The 19,628-nt window shown below is 42.8% G+C and overlaps 1 protein-coding gene across 5 annotated transcripts in view; it reads left to right on the forward strand.

The window, feature by feature from the left end:
- lamb2l (laminin, beta 2-like) overlaps positions 1-19,628 on the forward strand; it is a 71,891-nt gene that overhangs the window by 19,964 nt on the left and 32,299 nt on the right. Inside the window, exon 3 of one of the 5 annotated variants that reach the window (XM_074642481.1) lies at positions 1,074-1,216. The exons of the other annotated variants lie outside the window; for them this stretch is intronic. Within the exon in view, the coding sequence (XP_074498582.1) occupies positions 1,079-1,216 (138 nt within the window). The 5' untranslated portion in view covers positions 1,074-1,078. The remainder of the gene's footprint in view (positions 1-1,073; positions 1,217-19,628) is intronic. 5 annotated transcript variants of the gene reach the window in all.

Below are 19,628 nucleotides of genomic sequence, written 5' to 3' on the forward strand. Positions count from 1 at the left end.
GGAGTTCTGAAGGAAAGACCGACGCACCGCTTGGAAGAAGAGCTCAAAGCAATGTCGCGGTATGTTTTTGACTGAATAAAAACGTCGGACAAGATAAAGAAAAGAAAGACCGACAGCTGCTCTGAAGTTAATGAAGATTGATGATGCTAATTGATACAACCTGTTAATTAGCTACGCAGTGGATTTCTCCGCGTGCAAATACAACAGCTTGCCTTAAGGAAAAGCCATAGAAGTTTCTGCGTTTTTGAGAAGTTGTGATGCACCTGTCTGATGAGAAAAGTGGAAATACTTTTTACTCATTTGCACGCAATTTACGCATTGCTTTGCTGATATGATGGCTGAAGATAAGGAAGTAATTGATGCTGTGGAAATGGAATCTAAAAGAATGTGCAAGTTAACTGAAAGAGCACTGGAGGATAAACTACATCGGCTGATTGGAACCAGGAGAGGAGTATTAGCTCGGATAACTGGTAAAAGAAAAGAAGTTGACTGTTTGATGAGTGATGCTGACAATTTGCAAAAAGTGCAAAAGTTAATGCATAATGATTTCAACCCTCTTATTGTGAAGTTTAAAGAGCTCAATATGCAAATAGAAGATCTTCTGCCTGAAGAAGAAAAAGATGCAGATGTGAGCAACTGGGTTGTACCTAAGATGTTGGTTATCAGACAGTTTGAAGAAGAAACTGAAAAATGGATGGATGCTTCAAGTGAAAGCAAAATAAAGAAAGAAAATAGAGCATCTGATGATGATGAGACAGACAGTAGTAATGATGAAGATGATGATGTATGTCCTGAAGATAGTGCATCACAAGTTGGCTTTAACAAACCAGCACAAAGAAAGAGCTCAAATGTTGGACGCTCATCTGTCATGTCTGTCAGATCATCAGTTTGTGTAAATGAAGAAGCAAAGCTAGCAGGCTTAGTTGAACGTGCTGCAGCTTTACAAGAGAAACAGGAGCTTGAATTGGAAGAAGCACGTATTAAAGCCAAGCTGGAAAGACTGACTTTAAAGGCTGCTATTGCTGAGAAAAGAGCTCAAGTAAAGGTGTTGAAAGACTATGAGAGATCAGAAGATGGCATGAACAGCTATGTCCGCTCATATATGGCATGTGGAGCTCGAGTGAAGGAAAAGGAACGGAGACAACATCCGCTCGCTAACTTACCTGTATCTGGAGGTAAGATGTCATCCAGGTCATTGCAATATACACAGCCACAGGTTGTGAGGCCAAGACCCACAGACAACACTGCCAGACAACAGTGTGACAGAAGCAGTGATGGCATTCTTCAAGTAATGCAGAAGCAAAATATGATTACAGAGATGATGGTTACTCAACAGAAACAGGCTCAGCTGCCAGTTAAAGACATTTCAGTGTTCAAAGGCGATCCACTTACCTACAGATCATTTATCAGAGCTTTCGAACAAGCCATTGAACAGAGAACTGATAGTGATCAGGATAAGTTGTACTATCTCCAACAGTACACTGCAGGAGAACCACAAGAACTTGTGCGTAGCTGTGAGCACATGCCACCACAAAGAGGATTCATGGAAGCGAAACGACTGCTTAAAAAGCATTATGGAGATGAGTTAATGATAGCCAGTACTTACATTGATAAAGCATTAAAGTGGCCGCAAATCAAGTCTGAAGATGCAAAGGCATTGAACACTTATGCTGTATTTTTGACTGGCTGTCGTAACACTATGGAAGATGTGGAGTTCATGGAGGAAATGGATAACCCTACGAACATGAGAATAGTGGTATCCAAATTACCATATAAAATGAGGGAAAGGTGGCGCAATTCAGCATTTGAAATTAAGGAAAGAAGAGGACACAGAGCACGATTTGCTGACCTTGTTATCTTTATTGATCGTCAAGCAAATGTGGCTATGGATCCAATCTTTGGAGAACTACAAGACAGCCGCATGTCCACAGCCGGCAAAACCAAAGAAAAAGAAAAACCTTTCAAAAGTGGAATGAGAGGAAGCAGCTTCGCAACCAACGTGTCAGTGGAGAGGAAAAGACCAGATGCAACAGTGAAGCAGGCTAGCACAGTAAAAGCAGCTAATGCCTTTGAAACACCATGTCTTTTCTGTCAAAAGAATCACACGTTGGAGTCTTGCTTCAAGATTAAAGAGCTGACACACGGTGAGCGTGTTGAATTTCTAAAGTTAAAGGGAATATGCTTTGGATGTTTAACACAAGGCCATCTCAGTAGGACCTGCAAGAGGAGAATGGTTTGCAAACAGTGCTCACAGAGACATCCAGACCTTCTTCATATAGAGAGAGAAACATATAAAAATACATCTGCTCCAACACATGATGTCTGCACTCTAAAGGAAGAGATCTCAGGAGCTCAGAAGCCAGTTACGCAGGAAATAGTTGGCTACACTGGGGCCGGAGAGACTGAATGTATGTTATCGATTGTTCCAGTGAAAGTGAGATCCCGTAAGAGTGGACGGTCTATAGAGACATATGCTTTCATGGACCCTGGAAGTACCGCCACGTTCTGTACGGAGGAGCTCCGAAAGAAACTGAACGTGAAAGGAAAACCGACTCAGATCTTATTGAGCACAATGGGCCAAGATGAACCTGGTGGACAGAAGCAGATTAACAGTAACGTGCTTTCTGACCTGGAAGTGTGTGACCTAGAGGACACAAAGTACATTCAGTTACCTAAGGTTTTCACACACAGCAACATCCCTGTTCAAAAAGAAAACATCCCCAGTCAACAACAACTAGAAAAGTGGCCATATCTGAGCGAAGTAACCTTACCACACATTGACGCTGATGTGGGCCTTCTCATAGGAGCCAACAACCCAAAGGCAATGGAGCCGTGGCACATAATCAATAGTCAAGATGACGGTCCCTACGCCGTGAAGACTGTCTTGGGCTGGATGGTGTGTGGACCTATAAAGAACGAGAACATAATTTCCAAGGATAAGACAGCTCATTACAGTGTCAATCGAATCTCAGTGGTGGAAATAGAACAGCTACTGGTCCAACAGTACAACACAGACTTTCCAGAGCGTCATTATGATGACAAGGAAGAGATGTCTCAGGAAGACAAACAGTTTATGTTGTCAGTGGAAAAGACAACAAAGTTTGTGGATGGACATTATTGCATAGGGCTTCCACTGAGGAACGAAGAAGCTAAGTTGCCAAACAACCGTTGTGTGGCAGAACAGCGAGCTGCTAGTCTCAGGAGAAAACTGCAAAAGAATGATGTGTTTCTTGAAGACTACAAAGGCTTCATGGAGAGCATACTTGATAAAGGCTACGCTGTTGAAGTTCCTCAAGAACAGCTTAACCGCGATGAGGACAGAGTCTGGTACGTCCCACACCACGGGGTGTACCACCCGAAGAAAAAGAAAATTCGTGTGGTCTTTGACTGCACAGCTTCATTTCAGGATGTGTCGCTGAATGGTCAGCTAATGCAGGGACCTGACCTCACCAATACGCTCATTGGTGCTTTACTGAGGTTTCGTGAAGATTCAGTGGCGATGATGGCAGACATTGAATCAATGTTCTACCAGGTGAGAGTTCCAGAAGCAGATGCCAACCTACTGCGATTTCTGTGGTGGCCGGACGGCAACCTAGATGCACCGATGAAAGAGTATCGAATGGCAGTGCACCTTTTTGGAGCGACTTCATCTCCTAGTGTTGCTTCTTATGCATTACGGAGAACAGCAGAGGATAGAAGAGACACTGCAGATCCAGAAGCTGTTGAAACAGTTCTGCGAAATTTCTACGTAGACGACTGTCTAAAATCTTCGCCTACGGAAGAAGAAGCAGTTGCCTTGGCAAAGAACCTTCGAGACTTGTGTGCTGAGGGAGGTTTTAACCTCACAAAATGGGTAAGCAATAGCAGAAAGGTATTGTCATCCATACCCACAGAGCACCGAGCCAGTGAGCTGAAAGACCTTGATCTCACACATGATGTCTTACCCACTGAACGAGCCCTTGGTGTACAGTGGTGCACAGAAAATGATACATTCGCATACAGCATCAAGCTGCAGGACAAGCCACTGACTAGAAGAGGTATCCTTTCTGTTGTAAACGCCATCTACGACCCTCTTGGCTTCCTGGCACCACTTGTACTTCCTGCCAAGCTTCTTTTGAGGGACCTGTGCAAAGAAAAGCAAGGATGGGATGAAGAAATCAGTGGCAGACAAGCCGAACAATGGTGTAAATGGTTGGAAGATCTCACCCACCTCTCAGACTTCAGCATTAACAGATGTGTTAAGCCTATCGGATTTGGGCGCACAGTCGAAGCACGATTGCATCATTTTTCTGATGCAAGTGAGAATGCCTATGGCACAGCATCATACCTGGTGTTGGTAAATGAGCAAGGCAGAACCCATTGTTCCTTCGTGATGGGGAAGTCTAGAGTGGCTCCATTAAAACAAGTCACTATTCCAAGACTCGAGTTAACCGCAGCAGTCGTCGCAATCAAAGTGGACAAGATGTTGCAAGAAGAAATGCAAGTCACACTTCAACAGTCCATTTTCTGGACCGACAGTACGACAGTTCTCAAGTACATCGACAGCGAGACGGCTCGCTTCAAAACATTTGTGGCAAACAGGATTATGCTCATACGTGAGGCTACCAAACCATCGCAGTGGAGGTATGTCAGAACATCACAGAATCCTGCTGATCAAGCCACCAGAGGCATGAAAGTTAAGAGCCTGATTCAAGGAGAAACATGGATAAATGGACCACAGTTTCTGTTACAGCCAGAAAGTGAATGGCCACAGAGACCAGATAATGTGACTCAAAATCTGCAAAATGATCCAGAGGTCAAGAATATCACAGTGAATACCATCACAGCTGAAGAAAAGTCTGACCCTGTGAACAAATTGCTTCAGTACTACTCAAGTTGGGACCGACTAAAAAGAGCAGTTGCATGGATTTTGAGAGCCAAGGAAACATTGACTGACCTGAAAAACAAAAGAAAAGAGTTACAGCTCTCCATCAGTCAGTCTGAAAAAGATACAGAGAGACAGAGGGTACTTGTGCAACAGCACATTGAAAAGTACAAATCTGCTATGGAAAAGAAACCACTTTGGAACAGCTAATGGCTGCAGAAATGGAGATCATCCGACACAGTCAAGCTCAGTGGTTTCCTGATGAAGTGAAGGCTCTCCACAGTAATGTGTCTGTCAAGAGAAATAGTCAGCTGTACAAGCTTGACCCCATTTTACAAGATGGCATCTTGAGAGTTGGAGGGCGGCTGGACAGATCTTCCATGCCAGAGGATGCAAAACACCCATCAATTCTCTCAAAACACTCCAGAGTTTCCACTCTCATCTTGACTGATGTTCATGAAAAAATTGGACACTGCGGACGCAACTACATGTTGTCGCAGCTAAGACAAAAAATTTGGATTCCTCAAGCAACCTCAGCCATCAGGAAGCTTATATCAGAATGCACGGTCTGTAGGAGACTCCGAGGCCGAGTTGTAGAACAAAAGATGGCAAACCTGCCAGAAGATCGACTCTTACCAGATAAGCCGCCTTTTACCAACGTAGGTGTCGATTTCTTTGGACCCTTTGATGTCAAACGGGGCCGGAGCACTGTAAAAAGGTATGGTGTAATGTTTACCTGCCTCACCATCAGGGCAGTGCATATAGAGGTAGCAGACAGTCTCGACACCAGCTCTTGCATCAACGCTTTGCGCCGTTTCATAAGCAGAAGAGGCCAGATTACCATCATGCGCTCTGATAACGGCACAAATTTTGTTGGTGCAGAAAAGGAGTTGCGAGAGGCCATTGAAAACCTGAACCAGTCACAAATTGAAAAGGCTATGCAGAAGAAGGGCATAAAATGGATTTTCAACAGCCCAGCAGCCTCCCATCAAGGAGGGGTTTGGGAGCGGCAAATCCGTACCGTACGGAGGATCATTAACGCCCTAGTCAAAGAACAGATCCTCACAGACGACAGTCTTCAAACTCTGTTGTGTGAGGTTGAAAGCATAATCAATGATCGACCGATCACAAGCCCATCAGATGATCCACGTGATTTAGAGCCTTTGACACCCAACCATTTGCTGCTGATGAAAGTACAGCCCAACATGCCACCGGGAACTTTCAACAAAGATGATCAGTATGCTAGGAGACGTTGGCGGCAAGTACAATATCTTGCTGATTTATTTTGGACCAGATGGACTCGTGAATACTTGCCCCTACTCCAGGAGCGCCAGAAGTGGACAAAACTGAAAAGAAACTTCGAGCCCGGAGATGTGGTGCTAGTAGTCGACAGTTCGTTCCCACGAAACACATGGATAATGGGAAGAATTATCCAAACCATACCAGACTCCAGTGGAACAGTACGCAGGGTGAAGCTGCAGACCAAAACCAGCACCCTGGAGAGACCTATAAATAAACTGTGCTTGCTGCAAGAAGCAATGTAAACACAAGAGGACCACATGATGAAGAAATGTGAAGAAAAGGACTGATAATTAAGAGTTGAAAAATGTTAATTGCAGTCTATTTATGAGAAAGGACGTATTTGAGTTAGTTGATAATTGTTTCAGTTTGATGGCTCTTAGTATTTGAGTTATTTTGTAATTGCTTAATCTTTCTGCTTAACCATTAGGGGCCGGATATGTAAGAGCCACAATGTGTGAATATAAGTTAAAATTAATAATTTCTAGTTATTGTAAATGACTTAGATGATGTTTAAAAAGGTAAAGAGAAAAAATGCATGTATATTTTATTTTGATGATTTAGACTCCCTTTAATATAGTGAGAGCATTAGAGTTAGGAGGCAGAGAGCTGCGTTAGACACGGGAGCACATAGTTTTTCTACCGTGTGACACTATGTAATATTTAACTTTTCTCAGTAAACATTTTAAACTGGATTACATCTCCTGTCATTCGCGTCAGACTGAAGTTACTGTGCCTACAGCTCGTTTGTGGCTTATTTTTGGGATTCAGAAGGAATGCCACTACAGGCGCCCAGGGGGCAATTTCGCGTTCCAAGACCACGAGGTACTTGACCTCCTTCACTTGGGGTAAGGACTCATTCCCTACCCGGAGTAGGCAATCCATCGGTTTCCTGCTGAGAACCATGGCCTCAGATTTAGAGGTGCTGATCCTCATCCCGGCCGCTTCACACTCGGCTGTGACCCGATCCAGTCAGTGCTGGAGGTCACAGACCGATGACACGACCAGCTGGGAGGAGGCCACGGGGAAGACCCAGGATTAGGTGGAGAGATTATCTCCCTGCTGGAGCTGTTGCCCCCGCGACCCGACCCCGGATAAGCGGTTGAAGATGAGATGAGATGATATGAGACAGTATGTCCTCTCCTTCCTCTCCTTCGACCCTGTCATATATCTGTTGTTGTTTTTGTTTTAGTACACTCAGACTCAGACTCTCCCTGTACGTTGTCATTAGGTCTAATCCATCATTATTTCATACACGCTAACCACAGGATTGAGCTGTAACACCCAGATGTTTGTTCTGGGTTGTGTTTACTTTAGGGAACAGGAATTGAAGGTTTTAAGTGAGAATCAAACTGTCCTTCACCGAGTCAATGTCGCCTTTCAGTCCAGTCAGAGTGACGGGGTGGAAGGACCCTAAAAGATAATCACAATGATTATCTATAAAATCTTTATAGAGAAGAATCCCAGTTCATTGCTGGTTCTATGACATTTCAGCAATGTGGGTGCTTTAATGGAGGACCTTAAGAATGTAACCCACCCACCCTCCCACCCCCATGTAATGGTGCACTGGAGCATGGCATTTCTCAATAAACAATCACGTTAAAAAGTCGGCCATTTTTAATTTGTTTTTTTACCTTTTCAAGGCGCTGTACTTCAACGTACTCCTACAGATTTAAAAATAGTTAAAATCTTGAAAACTTATGAAACATCGTGGCGACGAAAAAAGCACCTTTAGCCAAAAAACAGGAAGTTGTTGTATCTTTGTTGTGTACATTGTTTCTCATGCTTGATAAAAGTCCCGCCTGAGGACATCCACATGCAAAGTTTGTCTCAAAGTCACAGCGCCACCTGCTGGTAACAGGAAAAGACAGGTTGTGTACTTGTACAACGTCCTCCTCACAGATTAATCAGATCCATCTCAAAGCCTTGAGACCTTCATAGTGAAGATTGCGACCTTCCGTTGAACGGTGTTGCCTTGGCGGTTCGCAGAATTTAGGTGTCTCGCCATGAAAAAAGAAACTGTTGTACCTCGACTCCACGTGGTTGGATCTTTTCCAAATTTCACATGTTTGATGAAGACAGTTACAGGCCAATTCTGACTCACAGTCATAGCGCCACCTGCTGGCAGCAGGGAGTTAATCTGGGTTAAACTGGGTGTGAGAGCTGCAGAGTCGGACCGCTCGCTTTAAGATAAGGAGGAAGCTGATACAAAGTGAAGTTAAGTGTCTTTGTAGTCTCCAATGGATGAGTCTCACACTGACAGCACAGACATCAATCAAATGTCTACGTCTGTGTGACGGCTCAGACGGAGTTATGTCCATACTGAGGAGCTCACTGAGGACAGACTGTCCTGTCTGCTCCTGTCTCTGTACAAGTCATACAACCTTTTCAATTCAACTGGATGTATCTCTGCCTCAGGTCATAGTACTCGGAGTAAAGTTAGTCTCCGGACACGCCTTTCATTGACTTTGTTCATGCCGCCTCTAAATATTATTTATTTTTTTATTTTCATGGGATTTATTGACAATAAAAAAAACTATCCATCCATCCATCCATCCATTATATATGACCGCTTATCCTATTCAGGGTCGCGATCCCAGCTGACATTGGGTGAAGGCGGGGTACACCCTGGACAGGTCTCCTGACTATCACAGGGCTGACACATAGAGACAGACAAGATAAGATAAGATAAGATAAGATAAGACAGAACTTTATTAATCCCAAAGGAAATTCTTACAATTACAACAAGTTCAAGTGTATAAAATAAAAATGTAGTATTTCTAGCACCAGTGCCTAGTAGAATAACAATAAAGTAAGATAGATTTAGTAAAATCAGTAAATAAGATATTGCAGTAATATTGCATATGATGAGAAAAGAAGTAACATTGCACATGATGGACATTGATATTGCACACAATGAACAGTGATATTGCACATGAGAATGGAAAAAGTAGTATTGCACATGATATTGATATTATATTTGTCCTCAGTGTCCAGTGTTTTCAGCTGTCCTTCCTGCAGAAGGGGGAAGAGTTCTATAGTCTGATGGACACTGGTAGGAAAGACATCCTGTGGTGTTCTGTGGTGCACCTCGGTAGTCTCTGTCAACCGTTCACGCTCACATTCACACCTACGGGACATTTAGAGTCATAAGAAAAACTAGATATTTTTTGATTTCTCCACTTATTTTCTGTGGTCATGGTTCTGCTAAGGAAGACAAGGTGATTCAGAGGAGATGATGTGATGTGTACTTTGAGACTGTCATCAGTAAATGTGGTCTCCCTAGATGTCCACAGAAGCTTTGCCTCCACTGGAGACATTGTTGTACTGTTCTAGCAGCAGAACAGCTCCATCCAGCTCATGACGGTGAGCTCTGGTCATGTAAACCAGGTTTACTAGGTCAGCTGATCTGGAAACTGTGTGAGAGTCTCTGGTATCTGTGGAATGTGCAGTAAACGCTGGATCGGAGGCAGAATTGGCCCTCGCAGGACTGGTGACTGAGGGGCATTTTTTAAAAGGGCCACACACACACACACATACACACACACACTGGTCACCTCCGGTGTGTTTCTGTGTGTGTGTTTCTCAGAGACTGAACAGTGATCGTATCAGTGTTCAGGAGAGACTGGTTGAGGATATTGTACTTTCCTTCCTCAGCTGGCCTACTCACAGGTATCTGGGTCAGTCTCTGTGTTACTAATTAACTGGAAGAAGACTGAACTCATGTGTGAGTCGCAGGAAACTGACAACTGAGATTGAGTTGGCTTTAGTCCGGCTGTTCATATTAATGAATGAATGAATGAATGAATGAATGAATGAACAGTGTTCAGCTACTATGAATGAATGGAACTTCCTCCAGAGTTTTGGCATAAAGGTCTGGCAGCGTTCTCCTCACACGTCAGCATTTAATGTGAAAGAACATCAGGAAGTGTTGTTGAGCTTCAAGCTTAAACTTCTTCTTACACGTATACTTCTATGTACAGTATAACTTCTTACACGTATACTTCTATGTACAGTATAACTTCTTACATGTATAAATCATTGCCGGTCGGTGTCCCATGCGCAATCACGTGTGGCTCCGCTATTCAGACAAAAATCCAACACAAACTACACGGAAGCACCAAAACCTCAAAGTTGTATCTAGTGAAGCCCGTCTGTTAAACAGTGTTGGACGCGGGGGAGACCGTAGCTTTGGTCTCCAGGACCGGAGTCTCTACTGTACTCTGCTCCTCTGCTCCTCTGTCTGCCTGCCTTCACTCACACACCGCGCTCGTTATCACTCGCTCTCTCACTCCACTCTCACGTGCATGCGCGTACACTCCACACTGCAGAAGAGTTAGTTTAGCTCTGAGAATATCTAGTGAATGTACAGTGGACGTTTGTGTAGAAATAACTGCTGCAGCTCCTCCAGACCAACAGAGGTTTCCCGTGTCGTTTCCTGCTGCTGAGTGAAGTGACGGGGCTCCGGACAGAGAAACGTTATCGTCTCCGACCAAAACTCCGGTGTCTCCCCTGTTCTTTCTGACCTTGGTCGGGAGGCTGAAGCAGGAAAACAGTGTCAGCATCGATTCATGGAGAGACCTTCGTCTGGTCAGCTAACATATAAATGCTGAAATATAGAGTGATATTGTGGTTTTAGCTGACGTGCGTCGCCTCACTGTTCTGAGCGATGCTCGTTCATGTCTATGTAGAGCGAGCACAAGCGCGAGCAACAGGACGCTGACTTTTGTTGACTTAACGGCCACAGGTGTCGCTGTTAACAAGCAATTTCTGATTCTTACAAACAGTCCCCTTAACTGATGGACCAGTACAGCAAAGAAGAAAGGATGAAAACGTTATGTGTAGAGTATGACTTGTTGTTGTACTGATGGTGTTAGTGCTGTACGGTAACCATGTGAGCTGTAGTAGTAGGCTACAGGTTTTGGTTTTTATTAGCGACCAGCCTTTATTTGTTGCCTTTATTCATGCCGGCCACAGCCCCCGTCTAGTATTTGAGACTGAGATTGAGTCTTTATTTGAATACCATTTTTTTTAGAGAATGTTCACTTCCATTTGCTCCTGCTCAAACCAACTAATTGGCAGAGCTGCACAGTCAAACGGCAAATTCACAAAAAGGTGTGTCTGGCTTTTGCAGCTGCTCATGCTGAATTCTCACCAGAGCAGCGGTGAAGTGCGGCCTGCGGTGAACTGCCATGCAATGTCTATGAGAAGCTGCGGCGGCCGCTTGATTCTGTGTGCAAACTAAAAGTTAGGAGAAGTTGAACTTGTAGTGGTGAAGTGCAGCCAGAGAGGACCTGCAGCCAATCAGTAAACACATCTGTGACCCCTGTGACATGTTGACCTCTGTTACAAAGAATTTCTTCCCACCTGAAACACATGAACACGCCTCCCGCCCACAGAAAAATTTAATTATTACTGCGAGCTGCACTTCTCAACTGCCTGATGAGAATTCGGTGTAAACCTGCACAAATAAAACAAAAAGAAACTCAAAGCACCTCGAAGGGTTAATGCACCCCTAACTGAGCTGCCGAGCAGACGGCGTCTCGGTGCTCCTGTGCTGTTTGCACGTATTTAAATGAGGTCATGTGTAGACATTTAGTGCAAAATCGTCCCCTTTCTATGCAAATGAGCCTCACTGCAGAAAACAGTCCAATTCACAAAGATCAGCGGTGACAGTGAGATTATTAGCGTCTTCAGAGAGCTGGTGGTGAGGGCCGTCACGCCCAGACCTTCCACTGATCATGGCAGCTTTGACTGATATTTTTTCTTTTGTCCTCTGCTTCAAATCATGGCCTCTTCTTTTACAGTCTGAAGCTGACTGGGGTATTAAATCCCAAATCAGGTTTCTCTCTGTCACGTTTAAGTTCCTTCCTGAAGTTGGGAGGAATGCCTCTGAACCTGGAGCCGTCTCAACATTTACCTTCTCTGTTTCTCTCTCCATTGTTCTGCCTGCTGTGTTCTTGGCTCTAAGCAGCATCTAGACTTTGCCACATGGATCATTTCAATCAGACGCAAAAAATGGCAAGTTGCACTCAGCTGCATTATGGGTGTGTTTGTGCTGTAATATCAACGGCACAATGTCTGTCGTGAATTGGACATGAGACGGCAGACGGTGGTTGAAAGTGATAGTTATAGTTTGTACAGGCAGGCACTGGTATCCATTCCAGCCTGTTCCCCTTACCCTAACCCTAACCCTGCTCCTCACTTTCAACATCTCAACATACAAGTATACTTTACAACATAGATCAATAGATAGAGCTTCATTCTGAGGCTTTTAGGTGGTTCTAGGTGACTCACTGTTTGCACACAGTTTCAGGCAGGATTTGACTTGGTTAAGGTTATTCTATTAGGCACTGGTGCTAGAAATAGCACTTTTTATTTTATACACTTGAACTTGTTGTAATTTTGAGCAATCTCCAGCACAAGAATTTCCTTCGGGATTATTAAAGTTCTATTTTATCTTATCTTAAAATAAGTCAAGGTAAGATAAAAACAAGCTAGGACTGGGTTCAAATTGTGCTTTCAGTGACATTTGACCCCTGAGAAGTGCAGTGCAGAAACACCATTTTCACCAACGCTGGAGACAAAACAAATTACCACCACTTGTTATCGACGCTGTTTACCGAACGTGAAAACCCTCAAACATCATAATGTTTACATGCCTGCCTCCTCCTGCACTGCTGCTGCTAATCCAACATAGATGTAAGATGGGGACCAGTTCTATACCATGTGTCCTTACTGATCGGCCTTTAGTGTGTGTACAGGTCCTGTTCCCTACATACTGTGTGTGTGTATACGTGGAGAACTGGAGCGTGTGTTTGCGTCCACCTCGCTGACACCTGAAATGTTTTCTCTAATGAATAACATTTTCCTCTCCGTCCCTGCATTCCTGCCATAGTGCCGTTTACAGGAGCGAGAAGCCCCAGGGTGTGTTTACCTGGGACTCTCCCCCATTGTGTATCTGCTGTGTGTGTGTGTGTGTGTGCGTGTGTCTGTTACATTGCCACGTGCTACACTCTAATCACACACTGGTAAACCAGCTGGTGTCAAACAACATCTGCACAACTGGCGTTACTTCAAGTCACACTTCTGTATCTCAGCCGGCTTTCTTTTGACGTTCAGTAGAACACAGTAACATGTCACATGTAAGTTTGTTGGTTTGAGTCCCACCAGCTTCTCCATTTTACCAGGCAGCTCCATTCCCAGTAAAGAGAAGCACCTCTACATGAAGGCTGACTGCCTGCCTGTCAAAATGACAGGTAACCTACCAATACTTCTATATATACTGTATATGCTCCTGCTCCCAAACCCTGAAGAAGGCTGTCTGTGCCGCTACACGTGGGTTTTAACTAGGGACGCACGATATGATACGATAACCGATATTACCTGCTGTGCACGTGGGACCGCCGTAACCAGAGGAGTGCTTTAACCTCTCAGTTAGTTAGTAGGCAGCACGGACTCCTGTCACTCACACTCTCTGACTCTGTGGCAGAAACCCTCATCTACGCCTTCGTCACCTCCCGTTTGGACTACTGCAATGGAGTTCTGTCCGGGGTTCCCAGCAAAGCCCCGGACAGGCTCCAGTATGTGCTGGACTCAGTTGCCAGGGTTCTCACCCGCACCAAGCCCTGGCAGCACATCATCCCCACCCTCATCTACCTCCATTGGCTCCCGGTCAAGTCCCGCATCACCTACAAAATCCTCCTCCTCACCTACAAATCCCTCAATGCCCTGGCTCCTCAGTACTTATCTGACCTCCTCCACCCATACACACAGATCCTCAGACACGGGTCAGCTCTCCATCCCCCACACAAACCTGCCAACTTTTGGGGACAGAGTTTTCAGTGTGACAGCCCCCCCACCCTCTGGAACTCTCTCCCCATAGAGCTCTGCAACGCCCCATCTCTGGACAGCTTAAAAAAAATGCCTTAAAACCCAAACCCTTCACCAAGGCCTATGGCCTTTAGCTACTGTTATGTTACGTTTGTTGTGTCTATTATGCCTATGTTAAGCGTCCTGGGTTTCTTGAAAGGCGCTATATAAATCCAAGTATTATTATTATTATTATTATTATTATTATTATTATTTATATTTTATTATTATTATTATTATTATTATTATTATTAACACACAGAAGATTCCCCCACACAGGTTTTTTAGACCAAAATGATGTCATGATGAGTCCACAAGTTCTGTTTTTACGCCTCTGGTGTCATGCTCAGCGTCCCCTCTCCTCATCTCTCTCTGCGTGAGTGATCACGTACCTCAAAGTCACGTTTGCGGGCCCTATACGGTGAGGTTTTGAGACTGATGTGTCCACACATTATGCACCGCCTCTCCAGCAGTGTCCGGCTGCAGGCCTGTGCATAATAATGCAGCCTGTGGAGCCTTCCTCTCAGCCCTTTCAGTCCAAGTCCCGCGTGGCTTTCGCTCCAAAGCAGTGGCGGCTCTGGCTCTGGCTCTGGCTCTGGCTCTGGCTCTGGCTCTGGCTCTGGCTCTGGCTCTGGCTCTGGCTCTGGCTCTGGCTTGGCTCCTCTCCATGGTGGTCCATGGTCCATGGGTCCAACAAACACAGGGCCTTCATCCAGGAGGCCGCTGTTCATGTCCCGTGTGTTAAGTTTCACTTTCATGTTACAATCAGCTGATCGTTGTTGTCACATGTTCACAACGTTCAGTGTCATTTCCACTGTTCAAACGTGGTCGTTTTAACTAACTAAACCTAACTATGGTGTTTTTTATTGGCTGAGCCTAAGCAAGTGTTTTTGTTGAATTCACAACGTTGACCATGTGTTTACTGCGTAAAGTGACGCCGAGGGGTTTGACGAAGAGTCAGTATATGTGAATATGTGACGAGCTGGGATGAGAACACGTTGATCTGACTTCAAGCACACAAGCAACTTGGCTTTGATTTATCGGCTGTAATTTCAGTATTGGAATGATAAATAATAATATAAATCTCCCATTGTCGGATCAATATCGTGCATCTTTAGTTGTAACCCAGCTCTTGTAACATGTACCTGCATCGTCTATGTTTGTAGAATTTCACTATGAAATAGCCATCTGGTTAAAGGCATTTTAACTCTTTGTCAGTAGAGAGCCTTGGACCTTTCTTCCTTTTTGAACATCTGTGTTCAGCTCCATTACCCTTGTTTGACCTTCTGAATTTATGGACCTTTTCCTTTTCTGAATGCTCCCACTCTGGATTTATCCCGCCTCCTCAGCCATTTTAGTTGGAACCATTCAAAGTGGCTTTGCCTGCATCTCACAGCCAGACACATTATTTTGAATTGTCTTGTGACGTTGTTTTTCCTCTTACAGGCTTTTTTAATCCCAAAAAGTGTCTTGAAAATAACACAAGATTGCAAAGGAATCAAAGGAAGTGCCTTGCTGAATGGCACTTCTGAGAGTCATTTGATGGATTGATTTTTTAGATTGATCTTTCATTTTAAACATGTAACAAATAATAAGAAAACAAAACAAGAATCCCCAATAAAATTAACAATATACACATATACAGCAAATTCTAAACTAACAAACTAAATTAAGAAATTGAATATGTTTGAAAAGGAGTAGGCAGAAGTAAACACTTCACACCCTGTCACGTCATCCTCTCCCCTCTGCGGCTACATGTACCTTATTATTGTCTTGTATTGTCAGTTCTGCAATCAAATCTGAAGGTTTTCCAGTTAAAATATTCCCCACAAATACACGCACATCTATAGAATATATGAATGGACGTAGAGTAGAAATGCATTAACAAACCAAACCCTGAAAATAATGACATGAGTTTGTTCCTGCATGCGCCACTACAGTAACACAATGCACACATGTAAATACACGTTCCCCATGCTAGTCGGGGCAGGTGAAAACCCAGTAAAGGATCTGTTTCCTCCGGCCCACACAGAGAGGGGGACAGACGCCAATGTCACGCCTCACATGTCAGAGGCATCGCTGGAAAAACGAGGCTCTTTCACATGTCAGTGTGTGTGTGTGTGTGTGTGTGTGTGTGTGTGTGTGTGTGTGTGTGTGTGTGTGTGTGTGTGTGTGTGTGTGTGTGTGTGCATACAAGACGGCTTCACCGTGTCATTATCAACTCAAACACACTCTTTTCTGTTTCAGCAGAACTGTCTGACAGATTGGAGAAAGCCATTAGACGGAGAGCTTTTGTGAACGGCGTATATCACAGCATGTGAGGTCTATTCTAAAACAGCCTCAGTCATTAATTAAAAGTGAGGGTAAATCAGGACTACTGAGGGCTACGTGCCGAGACAGAGTGTTGGCAGAGGATGTCGGAACACATCTGGATGTTACTGCTATTCGTCTCTCTGAGAAGGTAACTCCAGGTAAAGTGTGATGACACACACAGCCGTGGGGGAAGGGGGGGGGGGGATTTAACAGCAAGATAAATGCAACAAATGGGCTTTTTCATTCAAATATACAGTATGTGGTGTTTCCTCCTTTAAAGTACCCTGGCAGTTTCTTAAAAACATTAATTGGTTCTGCTCCTTGTTGCTCTGTATATTATTCTACATGCAATTTACTGTATTGTCTTCATTTTGTAGTGGCAAAAACAAAAGTACACCCCATGAGATGACTGAGTATTAAGGTCACTGTTAGGATTTATTTTTACAGATCTAGAGAATAAAGTCAAAATATGTTGAGAAAAAAAGAGAGATAAGAGATAGTAGTATTTTTAGATTATTTTTAACAGTAATAATAATAATAATAATAATAATAATAGTGATAGTAATAACAGTAATAATAATTATTTTAATAATAGTGATAGTAATAATAATAATGATAATGATAATAATAGTGATAGTAATAATAATAATGATAGTGATAGTAATAATAATATTATTAATAATAATAGTGATACTACTGCTACTAATAATAAACTATAAAGCAATTTTCAAAACAAAGTTACTAAGTGCCTTACAAGATAAAAATGGTAGACAAACAATGATAAAAGAATTTAAAACAGTTTAAAAGTTGCTGAGAAAAAGTACAATAAGTAAAATAAAACAATCGTAAAATAATTAAAATAATCAATAACGTAAAAGTTGAGAGAATGCCTTTGTATATAAATGGGTTTTAAGAAGTGAAAATTCCGGCCACAGCTTGTGGAAGCACACTTATAAAAGATGTGTTTTAAAGGTGGATCAGGAGCAGCAGTCTGGTCTCCTCAGGGAGGTCGTGGATCTAATACTAAATACATAAAACACAGTATATTGGAGGCACGTAGTACCAGTAAGTTGAAGTGCATGTTTATCTGTAACATGTGAAAATCAAACCTTTCTTTCTTCTTTACTGATCATTGTACAGTCTACAGCTCCTGTTCATGGCTGGAAGATGTCCATGTATATCACTGAGCCTCCTCTAGGGCAGCGTATCTGACCAGGGAGTGAACCCATTGTGTAATGTTCATACCTGTAGAGTGAGGTCAGGTGAAACCCAGTCAGTTTCTATGCTTGTGTATGGTTAAAGGGGGGGTAGGGGGGGGACCAGAAACACACACATATGGGCACATTTATAGTTTTTCTACTTCTCCTAAAAGGAGTTTATGTAGGAAATGCAGTCTTTAATATGACATTGTCTTTAATGCTCAGCCTTGTATGTGAACATTTCCATGACGTCCTGTAGCTGCAGTATTGCAGGCAGGCCGTGCGGTGTGGTGTGTGTTTGGTGAGGGTGTGTTTGATCTTTATCTACAGTCCACAGGTTGGTCTTCCAGCCCATTTATGTGCATGTGCACACCTGCCTGCTTTTACACTATGTGTGAACATGTGTCTCGTTTCACTGTAATACGTCTTTACATACTGCAGGCTGTAATGTATATTCATGATTACAGGCTGATTGTGTGGTTCATTTTCTGACAGGTTTATCAGTGTTAATGTCTCACAGGAATCCAGTTCAATCTGTTACTGGAGCACATAATAACATAGCACTTTTACCATAGATACACAAGTTTTAGTTTTTTAGTGCAGTTATAGTGTAATTACGAAAATACATTTTTATTTCAGAATGATGAAATGGTGCAGATAGTGGGGTTATGTATTTTGTCTCTCTCAAGGGCTACTTGACACAATAAATCCTGATTTCACTGTTGAATATGTAAAGACGTCATTCTTGGACATATGGACAGCTCTGTACTGTAATAGTAGCCTCATCACTACACTATACCTGTAACACAGTTGTTCTGCTGTAACACACAGTATGTAGACTTTGTCTCTACATGGAGGATCTCATGGACAAGGCAAGAGGACAGGAACCATGAGAGAATTTTTTTTTGGCTCAAGGTTTTCCCCTTTTAGTGTAGAGGAGGCCTATCAGTTAGCTCTCTCTAAAATCAGTGTTTAGAAGGTGAAATGAAACCCATTTATTTGGACCATGACCCACATTACAGGTTCATATCATCAAAAACAGCATTGTGAATACTGGCAGCTTTTAGTGACAGATCCTGCCTCTCTTGTATGTAGTAATTAGTGAGAGTTCCATCATTATTTGATAAATCAATTTATCTTATCTAATCTTGAAAATAAGCGTTGATTGTTGATGGTAGCAGCTTGGTTTGGTGGTCCTGCTGCTGCATATTGTTGCTGCTAAATGAGGGAATCTTTTGTGCTTAATGTCAACCTTAAACTACTATTATTATTATTTATTTTTTTTACAATATTTTTATTGAATTTTACATATAAACATACATACATATATACACACAGATAGACTAACAATATTAATAATTAAATTATACAATGAAACATTTAGTCATAATTTTCACAGTAATCAAAGAAAGAGAGACCTGACATCTCACATATCTAACAAAGAAAACAAAGAAAATAAAAGATAAGACAAAATAAATAAATATCTCAAAGAAGAAAAACAACAATTTCAACAACAGCACTCAGCAACACGCAGCAGCTTCAATACGACTGTGAACCTTGACGTCCAAGAAACTCCAATAAAGGTTTTCACACTTTTTCAAATTCTGCTGCTTTTCCTCAGGTTATGTTTGTAAGTCTCTCCAAGTACAACACAAGATGCCATCTCCCTCACCCATACATGTATCCAAGGTAAATCCATTTTTCTCCAAGACAGAGCTATCATTCTCTTGGCCTGCAGGAGTCCAATGTCAATTCAAATGAACTGTTTTGAGCTAACGATAAAGTTATCTGGATGTATACCTAGTACACATATCTTTGCTTGGTTAGGCACCTTCACTCCAACAATCTCAGACATATTCTGAACAATTGTTTCACAGTATTTTTTTAACTTTGGACAGTTCCATACAGAGTGAAACCGAGTACCCCTTCCTTCTAAACATTTAATACAAGTGTCTGGGACGCCAGGGGACCATTGGTTCAGTTTGGCCGGGGTAATGGAAGTTCTCATTAACTATTTGTATTGTTATAGTTTCATTCTCGTATTGATTGATTGTTTTTGGGCCTTTAAAAATGCAAGTTCC

The sequence above is a fragment of the Sebastes fasciatus genome, chromosome 8, assembly GCF_043250625.1.
Source record: "Sebastes fasciatus isolate fSebFas1 chromosome 8, fSebFas1.pri, whole genome shotgun sequence".
In the NCBI taxonomy this organism is placed as follows: domain Eukaryota; kingdom Metazoa; phylum Chordata; class Actinopteri; order Perciformes; family Sebastidae; genus Sebastes; species Sebastes fasciatus.